Source organism: Nerophis ophidion, linkage group LG18 (assembly GCF_033978795.1).
Source record: "Nerophis ophidion isolate RoL-2023_Sa linkage group LG18, RoL_Noph_v1.0, whole genome shotgun sequence".
NCBI lineage: Eukaryota > Metazoa > Chordata > Actinopteri > Syngnathiformes > Syngnathidae > Nerophis > Nerophis ophidion.
In genome coordinates, this window is record NC_084628.1 from 12,540,618 (window position 1) to 12,553,131 (window position 12,514).

The window sequence follows — 12,514 nt, forward strand, 5'->3', positions numbered from 1 at the left end:
TGTGTAAACATAGCAATGTCCCCATTAAGTAAGCATTGCCAGAAAACACACACACACACACACACACACACACAGGTTATCATTTGGAATGGGGACCCAGTTTTTGATCATCACTTGTGGGGACCACCCTTTCTACAGGTTGTGAGTAACATCATTGGAAAAAGTTTCCCTTTAGGGCAGTGGTCCCCAACCACCGGGCCGTGGCCCGATTAGTACCGGGCCACAGAAAAAAATTGTTTTCATTTTTTTTTTCAAATCAACATAAAAAACACAATATACACTTACAATGAGTGCACCAACAACAAAAACTCACTTTTTCATGACAAAAATGTCTCTTTTCATGACAAAGAAGAACAAGGGACGCCCCTACCCCCGGGCCGCGGGACAAACTATTAAGCGTTGACCGGTCCGCGGATACAAAAAGGTTGGGGACCACTGCTTTAGGAGACCTGTTTTTTTCATCCCCATACTGTCAGAGGTCCCCTAAAGGTGACTGTGTAAACAGAGCGATGTCCCCATTAAGTAAGCATTGCCAGAACACGAACACGAACACACACACACACACACACACACACACACACACACAAACACACACACACACACACACACACAAAGGTTATCATTTGGAATGGGGACCCAGTTTTTGATCATCACCTGTGGGGACCACCCTTTCTACAGGTTGTGAGTAACATCATTTAAAAAGGTTTCCTTTTAGGAGACCTGTTTTTTTGTCCCCATACCGTTAGAGGTCCCCTAAAGGTGACTGTGTAAACAAAGCGATGTCCTCATTAAGTAAGCATTGCCAGAACACGAACACACACACGCACACACACACTGGTTATCATTTGGAATTGGGACCCAGTTTTTGATCATCACTTGTGGGGACCACCCTTTCTACAGGTTGTGGAGGCGTAACAAAAAAATGGGTAAAATGGCCACTGCCCATTTAGCTTCTACACGTCTTTAAATCCCTGGATTGATTAAGTAATGTGCTGATCATTCGTACTGGGGACCCTGGGGAAAAAAAAGTTAATATGGTTCATGGGGACAAAATTTAATTAATGTTGCATAATTCACACAAATTTGACTACTGAGCATTAAAAAAAAAAAATCAAATTAAATATGACATGATCCTCAAGTACCTAGGAGTCTTGTTCAAGAGTGGGGGAAGAGTGCATCGTGAGATCGACAGGCGGCGTCTTCAGTAATGCGGACGTGTTACCGATCCGTTGTGGTGAAGAAGGAGCTGAGCCGGAAGGCAAAGCTCTCAATTTACCGATCGATCTACGTTTCCATCCTCACATATTGTCATGAGCTTTGGGTCATGACCGAAAGGATAAGATCCCGGGTACAAGCGGCTGAAATGAGTTTCCTCCGCTGGGTGGCGGGGCTCTCCCTTAGAGATAGGGTGAGAAGCTCTGCCATCCGGGAGGAACTCAAAGTAAAGCCGCTGCTCCTCCACATCGAGAGGAACCAGATGAGGTGGTTTGGGCATCTGGTCAGGATGCCACCCGAACGCCTCCCGAGGGAGGTGTTTAGGGCACGTCCAACCGGTAGGAGGCCACGGGGAAGACCCAGGACACATGTCTTCCGGCTGGCCTGGGAACGCCTCGGGATCCCCCGGGAGGAGCTAGACGAAGTGGCTGGGGAGAGAGAAGTCTGGGCTTCCTTGCTTAGGCTGCAGCCCCCACGGCCTGACTTCGGATAAGCGGAAGAAGATGGATGGATGGATGATCCTCAGAATACAGCACTATAGCTGTCTTCTTATAGGAAGTTTCACCACATAAATGTTAAAGCAAATCCTGCATCTTCTGTGACATTATGGAAACCTGCTATTTAGCAAGTAGTGAAGTTGTCTGCAACTCCAACTACCATATTAAGAAGGATGGAGAATTTTGAATGTGAATCATACTTTAAGGTAATAATGTTTTATAATCATGCTGTATGAAAATGTCATCCTAAGGAACACAAAACCAGATCTTGTTTTTGGAAAAATATATTAGTTTTAACTAAGGATGGATACCATACAGAATCACAGTACTATTAATGCCAGGATAGCAAATGTTTCACTTTTTACTTAGGCATCTTCAGATTGGATCTGTCCATCATTTAAAAAGGTTTCCCTTTAGGGGACCTGTTTTTTGTCCCCATACCGTCAGAGGTCCCCTAAAAGGTGACTATGTAAACCATGAGTGTCAAAATCTGGCACGCCATGTAATTTAATTTGGCCCTTGAGGCAATATAAATTTAGCATAAGAGCTGGCCCGCCGGTGTTATACAGCGTCGGTGCCGCTGTAAGACCGCATTCACCGCTAATACTCATACTTGCCAACCCTCCTAATATTCCCGGTAGACTCCCGAAGTTCAGTGCCCCTCCCGAAAATCTCCCGGGGCAACCATTCTCCCGAATTTCTACCGATTTCCACCTGGACAACTATATTGGGGGTGTGCATTTAAGGCACTGCCTTTAGCGTTCTCTACAACCTGTCGTCACGTCCGATTTTCTTCCATACTAACAGCGTGTCACATAATACTTGTGGCTTTTACACACACACACGCACAAGTGAATGCAAGGCATACGTGGTCAACAGCCATACAGGTCACACTGAGGGTGGCCATATAAACAACTTTATGCGCCACACTGTGAACCCACACCAAACAAGAATGACAAACGCATTTCGGGTGAACATCCGCATCGTAACACAACAGAACAACTACCCAGAACCCCTTGCAGCACTAACTCTTCCGGGAAACTTCCAGCAAACTGACCAATAATTAACGTTTCATTCATGCATTTTCTCTTGCTACTTCAAGGCTTGAATGTTTGGTTCATTCATTATTGTTATTTTATTTTCAAATTTATTATTAATTAGCCTGTGGAAAAAAATTGATATTGACCTCAGAAGATTGCAAATAGAAAAAAAGGCATAAAATGTTTATTTAAATTTTATTTGATATGCCATTGATATTTTTTTAATTATTATTATTATTATTTGAACCTGGATTTTGCATGTCACTAAAGTTATATAAGCCTTGCTTGTTCAATATTTAATGCAAAACTTGTTTGGGTCCCTATTAAAAGGTTAATTTGTACAACCTAAGCCCGTGGCTTTGTTCCGTTTAAAATTTTGGCCCACTCTGTATTTGAGTTTGACACCCCTGATGTAAACAGAGCGATGTCCCCATTAAGTAAGAATTGCCAGAACACACACACACACACACACACACACACTAAGTCGTGCCCTCTGTGTGAGCGCACAGGAGCAGCGAGACGCCAGAATCAATAAAAAGTAACACTTGTCTGGAGCCGCCAGGGAGGAAGAGGAGGGGGTCGAAGCTCAGGGGTTGGCTGAACGCATGTGGCAGCCCAATAAAAGTCGACGTCATAAAGAATCCAACAGAAATGTGTTAAGAAAAGTCACACCGAGTTACATTTACACACAAAAAGTTGGGCCTATTGAGGGCAGCGCTATGAAAGACACTAAGGGCAAAAAAAAAATAAACATTGCAATCCTACAAGAATAAAGTAGGAATCAGAAAGGCATCATTTCTAAAATGTATATCCTAATTTCCCATCTGAAAAAGACATCTCTAGGCAAAATTAGAAAATACTGGGAAGCAGAATTTGGCAAGGTTTTGGATGACAATGACTGGAAATCTGCATTGACATAAATAAATGATAGCACGTTTTGTTCAAAGCTTAATCTAACACAGTTTAAGGTTGTCCATTGCATATATTTTACTAACTTTAAACTTTCCAAAATGTATGTCGATATTGCAGACACGTGTAATCCATGTCAATTGACTCCTGCAAACATTGCACACATGTTCTGGTCCTGTCCCTGTCTGAAAGCCGACTGGACTAATAAATTTAAACATATTGCAGATGTGCTCAATTTTAAGTTGACGCCTTGTGCAGAATTGCCTATTTTTGGGATTCCACCCACCTATCAACAAATCAAGCAGACTTTTAGGGATAGTATCGCCTTTGCATCATTAATAGCTCATAGAAGGATTTTATTGGAGTGTAAATCACAGTTTGCCCCCAAGGCTTCCCTATGGCTTAAGGACCTCATGTTTTTCTTACATTTTGAGAAAATTTAATCTAATCTGAGGAGGACACCAAAACAATTTGACTTGACCTGGGGCTGTATGATTAGTTACATAGCTAAATTAAAGACAATATAGGATGAATATAACACTCACTGTTGACGATGAACCTTTCCACTTTCCAATTTTTTTTTTTTTATTTTTTTTTGTATTTATTCACTTCTCTGTATTTTTGTGAACTTTTTTTTATTTTCTTATAGTTGGTTCGTGTGATTCTCTTTATGCTTGTGGTGAAGTGGAAGGCAGTACATCGGTGTTATTCAAATTGTATTTTCATTTATTTTGTATTGTTTCCTTATACAATTTTTTGTGTGTGATTTTTTATTTTTATTCTTTATTAATACATTTATTGTATTTTATTTTTGTGTGCGAGTGTGTGGAGGGGGGACAAAAAAAGTATCCGTTCTCTCAGCACCTGTATTATGATTTCACTATCAAATAAATAAATGAACATTTTTAAAAAAAATAATAAAATAGGAATGATGACAAATTAATGGGTCTTTTTACATCAAAGTTGTATTATCATCACTACCATTATTATTGTTAAATGAATTGTATTAATTAAAGAGTAATACTACAAGAAAATGTAGGAATTTTTTGTTAAAGTAAAAAGTTCGGAATTTACAAGAATGAAGAAAAAAGCAACAATTGTATAAGAAAAAAAAAGAATAGGATGTACAAAGTTTAAATAAAAATTGGGGGGGATCCTTTTTTTTTTTCTTTTTCTTTGTCATGAAAAAGGGACGTATTTGTCATGAAAAAGGGAGGTTTTTGTAGTTGGTGCACGAATTGTAAGTGTATAGTGTGTTTTTTATGTTGATTTAATACAAAAAAATATATATATAATTTTTTTTAATGTATTTTTTTAATAAAAATTAATAAACATTTTTATTTTATTATAAACCAGTGGTTGGGGACCACTGGTTTAGAGAACAGATGATTTAATATTGTAATATTACATAAAAAAAAACAAAAAAAACATCCATTTTACACCAGTGAAGTCAGAACATAAAGCGGGGGGTTGGGGGCTGGGAATAAAGTAAATCATTTTAGGTGAAATGTTGTGCCAAACGGATTATCATTTTATTTTTTAAAAAAATGGGCCGTAATCTTTAAGTAAAAATGGTAGTAAAAAGGCAGTAGTTTAAAAAAAAAAAAAAAAAGGTATAAAATAAGTATTTAAGCTGGTAGAGTGGCCGTGCCAGCAACCTGAATGTTCCTGGTTCGAACCCCGGCTTTCGCCATCCTAGTCATGTCTGTTGTGTCCTTGAGCACAACAGACATGCTCCTGATGGTTCGTGATTAGGGCCTTGCATGGCAGCTCCATCAGTGTGTGAATGTGTGTGTGAATGGGTGAATGTGGAAATAGTGTCAAAGCGCTTTGATTACCTTAAAAGGTCGAAAAGTGCTAGACATGTAAACCCATTAAATTACATTTAAATACATTAAAAATGAAGTATTATTCATGATCATTTGTATTTATTTTTTATTAATTTATTATATCATTTAGAAAATCGGTGGAAAATAATTACAATGAATGATGTAAAATTCAGCAAAAAAAGTTCAGTAAATAGAAAAAAAAAGGGAAATACAATAATTGTAAAAAAATATATGATTCTATGAGAATAAAAGCACATTATTGCAAGGACAATGAGATACAATTGTACAAACACTATACATAAAAAGGTCCACTTGTCTTAAGTCTACTTATTGAATAAGTATGCAGTGCATAATCTGACATTAGATAGAAGCTGTCATGACGAGTATTACCATTATTATTGTTATGGATTAAATTGTTATATTGCAAGGAAATATTGCCATTTTGACAGGATTTTTTTTTTCAAATACATTAAAGAGTTGGGATTTTACAAGAATGTTATTGTTATATCTCAAGAAAAAGAAACTATTTTAGAAAAAATATATATGTAAAATTTTAGGCGAACAATGTTGCATAATTACAATAAAAGCAGCTATTAAACGACAATTAAAGAGACTATTACAACAGTGATTTTGGAATATGGGAAGAAAAAATGATTGTGAGAAAAGTAAATAATTTTCAGTGAAGTTTTTGTGCCGAAAAATTATACTCTTAATAGAATAATTTTTGCAGTATGGTATTTATATTACATTAAAAAAAACATAAAAGTGTATTTTACAATCAGAAAAATACATAATATATTTTGATTGTATTACTTCATTAAAAATAAAGTATTATCCATGATCCTATTTATTTTATTCACTTAATTATTAATTAAAAAAACAAAAAAATGTTGGAAAATAAGATGTAATTTTACAGGAACAATGTCATAATATTCCATTAAAAATAAATGATTTTGCAAGTTAAAGATCAGGAAATAAAATAATGTTGACAATATTGTTGCATTCATGCAAAAAAGTAGTCATTTTTATACTTTTAATAGAATGATTTTGCAGTATGGTAGTTATATTACATAAAAAAAACATAAAAGTGAATTTTACAATTTGAAAAATACATAATATATTTTGATTGTACTACTTCATTAAGAATAAAGTATTATCCATGATCATATTTATTTTATTCACTTAAATATTAAAAAAAAAAAAAAAAAAAATGTTTGAAAATAAGTGGCAATTTTACAGGAACAATGTCGTAATATTCCATTAAAAATAAATGATTTTGCAAGTTAAAGTTCCGGAAATAAAAAAATTAAATAATAATGTTGACAATATTGTTGCATTCATACAAAAAAGTAGTCATTTTTATACTTTTAATAGAATGATTTTGCAGTATGGTAGTTATATTACATAAAAAAAACATAAAAGTGTATTTCACAATTTGAAAAATACATAATATATTTTGATTGTAGTACTTCATTAAAAATAAAGTATTATCCATGATCATATTTATTTTATTCACTTAATCATTAATTAAAAAAACAAAAAAATGTTGGAAAATAAGATGTAATGTTACAGGAACAATGTCATAATATTCCATTAAAAATAAATGATTTTGCAAGTTAAAGTTCAGGAAATAAAAAAATAAAATAATTATGTTGACATTATATTAAAAGTTATACTTTTAATGGAATGATTTTGAAGCATTACAAAAAAAAGGAAAACAGGTAGTCATATTACATAAAAAAAACCCATAAAAGTGTATTTCACAATTTGAAAAATACGTAATATATACTGATTGTATTACTTAATTAAGAATAAAGTATTATCCATGATCATATTTATTTTATTCACTTAATTATTAATTAAAAAAACAAAACAAAAATGTTGAAAAATAAGATGTAATTTTACAGGAACAATGTCATAATATTCCATTAAAAATAAATGATTTTGCAAGTTAAAGTTCAGGAAATAATAATGTTGACAATATTGTTGCATTCATACAAAAAAGTAGTCAATCTTTGAGAATAAAAATTCATTATTATACGGACGATAAAACAAAAATATAATGGTAGTGCACCTATTGAAGATATAAAGTGCTCATCATTAGTTGGAAGCTGCCAGGCCGAGCATCATGACAGCGCCTGCGGCTGATGATGACATCATGTCAAGGTGTTGAGGTCATTACTAATCCTCCAACATCAGATTCCAACAAGCAGAGACAAGATCCTTTTTTAGTCCTTTTCTTGTGCACAACTACTAGTTACATTTGATCACAATGTGTTTCACGCCATCAATCACTCACATTGGCACTTTTTGGAAGGAAGACCTCGTGAGTGTTGCTTTGGACCAATGTAGTGAAAAGACAGAGAAAACGATGCCTTTGCAGTATATAAATAATGCCAGCAAAAGAAAAATGTGTTGAAATGTCCACATACTGTATAGGAAAGTTGACTCTCATGAACTCACATCAGACACGTTGTTGTTGACAAGCACTTGTCCCATCAATAGGCTACAAATAAACTGTTTAAGGAGCTGCAAAGAGCAAAACGCCGCCTCGTGCAACAGATACTCTTGATAATCAAGGTCGCCATGTAGGAAATGCTTATGCTAACCATTACGCCTAAGAATAGATCAAGACGTTTCCATTTATTTTGATTTTATTACCAACGCCATCAACAACATTTCATCTACTGGACACAAACGTGTTTAGTGTCGTATCCGTGCAAAACGTTAGTTGGAAATGCTACAGACAAAAATATTTCCAAAAGTGATTCTAATAAATACATTTTGAATTTTTTGTATTTTTTACACATTACAACCGTACGTAATGTTAACAAAAAGAAACACATTAGTTATTTAATATGAAGTATATTTGAAATTAAGTATCTGTCGTCATGGCCCTGTTGTGACTCTAGGTAATTTATAATCATTATTTTATCAAATTCTTCTTTTTAATTATTTTTCAAATTGTTTATATTATTTATTTATAATTATTTTATATATATATATTTTTCTTAATGTTAATGGAGCACATTGTGTTTGCTGTGTTCAATTTATTTTAATTATTTTCTACAAAAGGACATGTATCTCCCAAGCCTTTGTTTTAATTGAAAATAATTCACCTTCCGCCCGATTGTAGCTGAGATAGGCACCAGCGCCCCCCGCAACCCCAAAGGGGATAAGCGGTAAAAAAATGGATGTATATATATATATATATATATATATATATATATATACACACACACATATATATACATACATATACACACACACACATATATACATACATATACACACACACACATATATACATACATATACACACACACACACACATACATACATACATACATACATACATACATACATACATACATACATACATACATACACACACACATATATATATATATATATATACACATATATATATACACATGTATATATGTGTATGTATATATATAAATATGTGTGTATATATATATATATATATATGTGTGTGTATGTATATAAATAAATGTATATATTGTATTTATTTATTTTACATCAAAACTTGTAAATATTATATACATACAATAAACACAAATATCTAAATAATATACAAAACATTTTGAAAAATGTTTGTCCTTGTTTTGCCAATAAAAGGAGATAAAATAATAGAAATTAATACCCGTAATTGTCTCCACATTTAAAAATATAATATACATTAAAATGTTTTCCAAAATAAAATTTAAATAATGCATTATTATTGAATCTCCACTTTTAAATGTATATTAGAGAAAATACACATTTGCAATATTAATACATAGACGAGTTGTCTTTGTTTTCTTAATAAAATGTAAAAAAAAATGCATGGTAATTTTCTAGAAAATAATGTAAAGTTTGTAGCAAATCCAATAAATCCACAGCTTTTCAAAGATTATTTTTATGTTTTTTTATTTTTTTGCAACTGCATTACAAAAGCATTTTAATCCGTTTTTGTTTTCAAACGCAAATGTTGCTAAAGCTGCATTTTTTTTTTTTTTGAGTGTGGATGGGGGTCAGATCTTCTACTGAAAGTTAAAAACTATTGTTGAGCAAAACTTAAATACAAAAAAAAAAAACTAAAACAAATGTCGTTGGAATGGAAGGGAAATGTAAACATGACAACAGGTCACGTAGCTTATTAAATCTTTTAAGTGTGGAAACAAAAGTGCAGTGTTGCTAAATCACGTCGACTCATCGTGTCTTAGCTGAATGAATATGATTAGCTCATCCAACCTAGTCTTAACTGAAAATTGTGTGTGTGTGTGCATGCCTCACTGTCTGTTGACATGGGTGTAATCAAGCCTAACAAGGCTGCATTATGCTAAATGGGAGGCTTTATTGTGTGACACATTTAGGCTTTAAGACGGGATGAAAAGTCGTTCCACTTTGAGCCCTACATACACAAACACACTCCCACTTCTACTTTATTACATTTTTTTCACCACGCTGCCAGGTCAGATAAGGGTTGCAGTACAGTGAATATTAATCTTGCACAATAAGAGCAAACTAAGTAATGCAAGGTGCCATTATGTTGTTCAGTGACAGCACGTTTTGATGCAAACAGCAGTCACATTGGTGGCAAATGAGTGATTTAGCGGCCTCTGCTGGCGACAGAGGGTCATTGCAGCTCCTCTTGACCACTACTTACAGTAGGCTGCCTTCTGCCATACCAAGCACTAAAGTCAATGGATGTTAGGAATATAGTGTGTCTCACACCCCCGCAGATCCAAATACGAGGCGTCCCGGAGCGGGTTACCCTATCCAACGGAACCCTCCATCACATCAGAGGGATGAGGCCTCCTATTTTTGACCGCCGCCATAACCCTCCAAAACCTGCAGTGTCATTATCAAATTGCAGTAGTTATTATTGCAGACTTCACGGCAATTAGCTTTAATGGGTACATACTCCAAACGTTTACAGCTGAATATCACTGTAATAACTCACTTGAAACCCCATTTAAATATTTTTATTTATGAATCGCACTAAAAAAATACAATAAAAATTAAAAACAGACTTTAAACACCCCTATTTTAATTTAAGACAAGTGTTTTGTTTTATGACCATGGATAAACCCTTTAAAAAGAAACAATCGCAATGTTATATTATTCTATTGTTTTTATGCTAGAGGTCAATAAAACTACAAACCACGGGCCAAAAATGGCCACTGAGCCAAACTCTGGCCAACCATTGTTTGCATTTATTGTGCGTATTTATGTTTAATGGTCCGGAATAACCACCTTTTAAAAATGTATTGTAAAAAAATAACGTCTAAGATGCAGGCCATAAACAATAAATCACCAGAAAGCCATGTTTTCTAGTTAGTATTATTTTTATAGTCCACAAATGACGTATTCAAGTAAAAAAAAAAAAAAAAAGCAATTACTTGCTTGATATCTAACAAAACATTCTTGCAACATTTAATATCTGGAAATATTTTGTTCTGCGTGTAATTTTATTGTTGTAATACGCAACGGACCAGAAAAAAATATCCCAGACGCGGTCCACTAATGGCCCCCAGACCGGATTTTTGGACACCCTCTAATTTAATGTGCTACTTTGTTGAATTTAAAACGAAAAAGGAAAGACGCGCTCTTTTAAAGTTATCTGGCCCAGGATGTTTCATAAATGCTGACAAAATAAATGTCATTTTCAGTCGTTTATCATCAGAAAAAGCCCTCAAGCACTCTTCCCTGTCAGTTGTTTTCAACACTAAATACTTAACTACAGTGATTTACAGCATCCTAAGTGAGTCAGCAGGCAGTAGAAATGTCATAATTCAAATAAATTTTCATTTCCTTGTCAACATGATGTATTCAGTGTCAATAAACCCATTGTGCACAGTGATTTTTTTTAATAAAACCAACTTTAAAGATTGCTGCTTGTGGTGTAAAAACTGTCAGAGACTTGCTTAGAAAATCCACTAATTATGCACAAACATGACTTTAAAATTGTTATTTTTGCATGAATCAGGTGGGTTAAAAGGGATTTCTTACCCGAACAAGAGTGCAGAGGCTTCGGCCGCACGATGAGCGACGGACAGACGGAGTAAAGGGAGAACTTCTCAAAGTAATCACAAGCCTCCTTGGAGAGAATCTCGTCTATCATGAAGGTCTTGTAGCGCCGCCTGGTAGCCTTCAGCTGGCCCGGGGAGGAGAGCCTCACCTCGGCTTGGCAATGCATGACGGCTCGCTCTTTGGTGGTGGTGGTGGTGGTGGTAGTGTCGATACAAGACAGTGCACCTTGCGCATATATAAAACAATAATTAATGAAGAGGTTACGACACTACACAATCATTGTGTGAATGTTCTAATGTGTTGTGTTGCGGAGTAGAAGAGTGAATGAGATGTGTACTCACAACCACTTCTTTATAAACATCTCTCTCGCCTCCATTAGTACACGCCCTCCGCCATAATAGACACTCAATCACTCCCATTCATTCACCTAAATCAACACCTTTTCCTATTTATTACTGGGTACTTTTGCGCATAAAAAAATCATCCAAAATTATTTCAATGTATTGGGATTTATGTGTCATTTATTGTATTTGTTTGTTTTGGTGGTATGATATTTATTGTAACAATGGGGTACTTTATTAGGGACACTAATGAGAGCCAATACTAGAGGTGTTGTAAAGTCAGAGAAATATGAAATGATTACTACATTTAAATCAGGTGAAATATTACTAACAAATCATAAATGCTATTAATTTCAATATTTGTTTTACTGATTATATACAAAAAATGGATTGACGGATGGATATTAAACATGCCTGTTAAATGATTATACATCATTTTTAACATTTAAGTGCTTTTGTTTCAAAGTTATAGCAGCATATTGCTGCATTTTAATGATCAGTTTTTATCCCAGCTATGAATTAATTAAAAAACAAAAGTAGATTTCCACTGTTTTGACCCTTTGTCTAGAACAGTTTAAAGCAGTTTATGATGTATAACAGCTGTCGCAGCTGACAGAAGCGACATGTATGCTTGTTATATAATT

At 34.4% G+C, this 12,514-nt stretch overlaps 1 protein-coding gene across 1 annotated transcript in view; it reads right to left on the reverse strand.

Moving 5' to 3' along the window:
* Window positions 1-12,193, reverse strand: part of barx2 (BARX homeobox 2) — a 37,086-nt gene extending 24,893 nt beyond the window's left edge. Inside the window, exon 1 of the mRNA XM_061878753.1 lies at window positions 11,509-12,193. Within this exon, the coding sequence (XP_061734737.1) occupies window positions 11,509-11,695 (187 nt within the window). The 5' untranslated portion in view covers window positions 11,696-12,193. The remainder of the gene's footprint in view (window positions 1-11,508) is intronic.
* Between the last annotated feature and the right edge of the window lie 321 nt (window positions 12,194-12,514).